The sequence below is a fragment of the Alligator sinensis genome, unplaced genomic scaffold, assembly GCF_000455745.1.
Source record: "Alligator sinensis unplaced genomic scaffold, ASM45574v1 scaffold1253_1, whole genome shotgun sequence".
In the NCBI taxonomy this organism is placed as follows: domain Eukaryota; kingdom Metazoa; phylum Chordata; order Crocodylia; family Alligatoridae; genus Alligator; species Alligator sinensis.
In genome coordinates this window covers 506,505-511,046 of record NW_005842944.1, presented here as the reverse complement: position 1 = coordinate 511,046, position 4,542 = coordinate 506,505, and the positions used below count along the sequence as shown (strand labels likewise).

General features: G+C 38.5%; 1 protein-coding gene across 9 annotated transcripts in view; it reads right to left on the bottom strand.

Moving 5' to 3' along the window:
- FARP1 (FERM, ARH/RhoGEF and pleckstrin domain protein 1) overlaps positions 1-4,542 on the bottom strand; it is a 319,651-nt gene that overhangs the window by 18,545 nt on the left and 296,564 nt on the right. For all 9 annotated transcript variants that reach the window (XM_025192552.1, XM_025192553.1, XM_025192551.1 and 6 more), the window contains 2 exons: positions 3,745-3,826; positions 640-877 (listed from right to left, as the gene is read on the bottom strand). In XM_025192552.1, the coding sequence (XP_025048337.1) occupies positions 640-877; positions 3,745-3,826 (320 nt within the window). The remainder of the gene's footprint in view (positions 1-639; positions 878-3,744; positions 3,827-4,542) is intronic.

Here is a 4,542-nt window from a genome sequence, read left to right as displayed (position 1 = left end):
TGTAGGGAAGTCAGCTTTTAGATTCCTAACTTCCTAAATGTATTGAATAGGAAATATAGATGTGTTTCTTATTCAGTGCATTTAGGAAGTTAGGAATCTAAAAGCCTGCTTTGGGGTCTGTGGATTCCATCCTGAAGTAAGCTGCTTAAATCCTTTGGTGAATTTGGCCCTCAGTGATCTAGAAGCACAAATCCCACTGATAAATCATATGTCAGGGTGAGGAGAGGGAGGAGAAGAAATAAGGTCATGAGGAAGAAGTGACAAGAGCTGAATTCTGACATCAAGAGGATAGTTTCTTCAGATTTGCGAATATACCAGCAGCTGTGAGCTCCTGGACTGAACTGTGGAAACAGCAATGAAACAGCTGTGGAAACAGCAATGAAACAGGTCTGTGTCTGGAAAAACAATAGGTTACCTTATAATTAAAAACTATATCATAATGCATATGCACAGGCCATATTCACGGTGATATTTCTTGACCTGGAGTCCTTGATTATGCAACCCTGAAACTTTTTCAATGTGTTGTATTTAAATATAGGATTACTTGCACTACAACATGCTGGTGGTTAGAAGAGGAACCATATGAGACCAGGGTGTTATTCCATTGTTCCACAACCTGGATTATTTGCCCTGACTCACCTCTGGAGTCCCTGAAGTCTGTGTGGTTTGGTGGGTAGTGTTTGCAGAGCCTCTCCATTATCTGCTTGTAGTGCATCAGCCTATGCAAAGGCCTGAGAAGGAAGGTGTTGAGGGGCAGGTAGCAGACTTTCTGTAGTTCAAAGTCCCTGCACAAGGTCTCCAGCTTGCGAGAGTTCTTAATCCCATTCTCCAACTCCATCAAAATCTCATTGTGCTTCCGCAGGTGAATTGTCAGTTGCTTTTAGGCAGAGAGAAAGAAAAAAGCATGTATGGAAGAGGCATGAACAAGCACGAACAGCCAAGTTTGTCCTAATACAAAATCTGGCTAATGCTGCCATAGCTTTTCCAAACAAAATCCCTGTCTCAGTGCAACACTTAGGCTCTGACATTACCCTACAAAAGAAGAAAGTAATTATTAAACTGAAAAATCTCACCCCATACACTTAATTTAACCCTTTGTTTCATGTCTTCTCCACTCTCACCCTCTCTGCATCCCCTGTAAAATAAATAAATCAAAACTAATAGATGCAGAGTCTAGCAGCAGCCCAGAAATTCAGGGTTCAATATCTTACATATCCTGAGATTATACACAAGAAAGAGCATGTGTCAAGGGGGATGAACAACACTGGAGTTAGGAAACGTATAGACTGGAATTTTCCAAAACAAATAAATAAATGGAGGGAGGAGGGGGGCATGCGCACAAAGGTACCTGACCGCATTAGGCCTCATTGACATAGCTCAGCTACGTAAAACTAAAATTTCAGCTTTTGTTTATCTGTTTATTAAAAAAAAATGACATCTGCAAAGCCTTGGGACAACCCCTTTCCTCACATACACACAGGTGCAATCCATATAGCAACAACCAGGTTACAATATTTCATACTTTCTGTGCCTGGATTATTTTTGTATCTACATTGTGCTAGATGGGCAACTCAAGTGCAGAGACAAGTGGTGGTATGAGTTACACATCTGTAAGTAATCAGAAGTGAATGCAACTTGCATGCTGTGTGGATAGGGCTGAAGCAACTTCATCTTAGCCAGCATAAGGCCCATCTGATTATAAGTATGACTTTCTTTAAAAAAAGACTTTGATTGCAGTTTTATTTTGTACATTGAAGCAAATTATTTTGGCAATGAACAGAGATCATATGAGGGACAAAGCAAAGTCTAGAAACCAATAAATACGCTGTAGCAGAAAATGAGGGAAAACTGGACTTGTATGTATTGAACTGGCTTCAAAAAACAGGATGGCTTAATCTGAAGCTAATGTGCCGCTTGACAGATTTCCAATATACTCCCTCCCTCTGGTGATTTACTACATCTTTATACTTAAGATAGTTGTACTATAATTGAGCTAGTTTCTAGTACTTGCTTAGGCTATGGACATGTCATTCTGATAGGCAGTGAAACTGAGCCAGGAGGTACCCTTCTTAGCTCCTACAGAACCTGCCTGGCAGTTAGTTACTACTCTTCACTTGTTCCCCATGTTAATTAAATGGAGTGTGTCAATTCAGAGGGCTTTCAATAAAATGCAGCATAAGCATGTAGATTTTAAACTGACTTTTCTGTTCCCTATTGATTTCTTTAAGCCAAACTGGGTTTTGATTTTTGGCTTTAGTGATGGTTGCTCTCAAAGGAAATGGAGCTGGATCCTCTAATGGAAAACAGAGGAAGGTGACTGTGACAGCATGCAAAGGGGTGAGAGCTACAGTGAAAGCTGCAATCTTTCTCCTGGGCAGTGTCACAGAAAGACCTGAGGGCATCAAAGAACAAACAATTTAAGGTTATAAGGTATCTGATACTGAAGCAGTTAGCTCTAAACGTAATTTTTAAGTTTACCATGAGGGTTCAGGTAAGAAAGCATGTAGGCAAAGAGTAACACTTATTGGGAATAATTAGCTGGTATTTAAAAGTGCATATCGCCATTTTTCTCTGAAACATCAGAAACTGTCATGGGGAAATAAAGCAGTATTTTCCAAGTGTACTGAAGAAATGGTCATGATTGGTCTGTCAGTGATTAAACGGGTTAATAGTGGATTGCAAGGCAGGATTCCCATCCATATTAATAATGTAAAACCACGTTCTAGTGGCCTCATTGGTGTCTTGACAGACTTGTATATAACTCCATACTCTTTGTGGTAGGATTCAGTAGTATGTGACTTCCACTGCAGGCTCACACTGTACAACCAGTGCACTGAATGATCTTGTACGAGGCTCTAGCCAGCTTTTAACAGTTACAAGTTTTGCTTTCTCTTTTCAAAAATACTGAAGTTACATATCCCGTAATTTAAAAATAATACGTAAAATATATAAAAATATTTCAGTTCAATTTTGCATTACAGAAGAACAGAGCTTCCAAAACAATTTTGTATCTAGGATCAGTTTCCAGAAAGCTAGGTTTGCAAACGTGTGCCTACTTGGAATATGTCATTGTGTGGTTACTAACACTCCAAGTGTCTTGCAAGAGACATTTACATGCACAATTGTTTATTGCGATTCCTCAATCTCATATCTGCACATAGAAATGGTGATCTCATTTTGAGCAAGGACAGGTGAACAATTATACTACATTAAATGCACTGCATTAAAGTCTTCTGACTTACTGCTTGATAGTACAAATCAACTGATTAGTGTCCTCCCTCCCACCCTGCATGAAGCTAAACTTCAGTGATCTGCTCTTGTATGAAGCATGTAGTAAATGAATGCAATTTAACTTTCACTGTTGGTGGGATAAAGTGGAGAGACAAAACAGAGTAGATTCAGCTGAAGTGTGGTAAGTCCTCCCTTCACCCCAAGCTTTTGAAGCAGTATGTTTGTTTTGCCTATTCATGCTCTTTGTTCCCCTATTTGAAAGTTCAAGTAGTTTGAAAACCCTCCTAAGTGTGTGGGTTTATTGCACCTGTGATAATTAAAAATCAAAGGGCTTGCAACTCTCAGACTTCCATTCAGAGAAAACAGAAATTAATTTACTTTAATTGACAAATTGTTGTTAATAAAGTTCACACCACATGATAAAAGCACCATGAATTACACCATTATATTAAAGTGAAAAGTACTTTGATTATAATCCATGCCAAAACTGAATGGTTATAGGATCATTCCTACCTTCATACTCTGAATGTTCTTTAACATAACATCACCAATTCTTTGGTAATCTCCTTTAATATGAGCATTAGAGCGCCCTTCCCTGTCAACAACAAAAACATGATAAACTTCAGTTACTCAACTTAACTGCAGAATCATTTACAGGGAATTAATAAAAGAGGAACTCAATAGTTAATTTCTTTCAAAATCCTAAAGCTCTATGTTCCCCAATCTATGAACTCGTAAAGAAGCTTCTTAATGTACAGCTAATTCCCAAGAAGAATACATTCTTCTTCAAAACTGGAATGTCTGAATAACAATACAGAGGCCTTGCATCTTATAAAACCTTTGTAAGGCTTTTAAGGAAAACTGACATTTTAAAACTATAAACAAGGAACATTGGGGAGTAGGAAGAGAAATAAGGAAAACTTCAGAAACATTGCTGCAATATATTGACTCAAAAGAAAGATTTTGTTAAGAGCAACGAGTGCATCCCATAACAGGGAGCACTGGTTGGCCCATTCTAAAAATGCCTCTATTGTCTGAAGGGGAAACAAAGTTTGTCAAGCATCTGGGTTGAGTTGAGTGGTGTCATATGCTTACAGGGAAGATTCTATTTGGTCTATCACTCTTGGCAGTTAAAGAAAGAATACAGCTTTCTCCACCCAGTACTGTTCCTTCCCCACCAACCAGTCAAACTGGAATTCCCATAACAAGTGTTAATGTATTTTGCAGTGGGCACTCAGCTTCAGAAAACCCTAACTTCTAAAGAGATAAGATTCATTTACTTTTAAATACATGTGTAACAGATGTATGTGT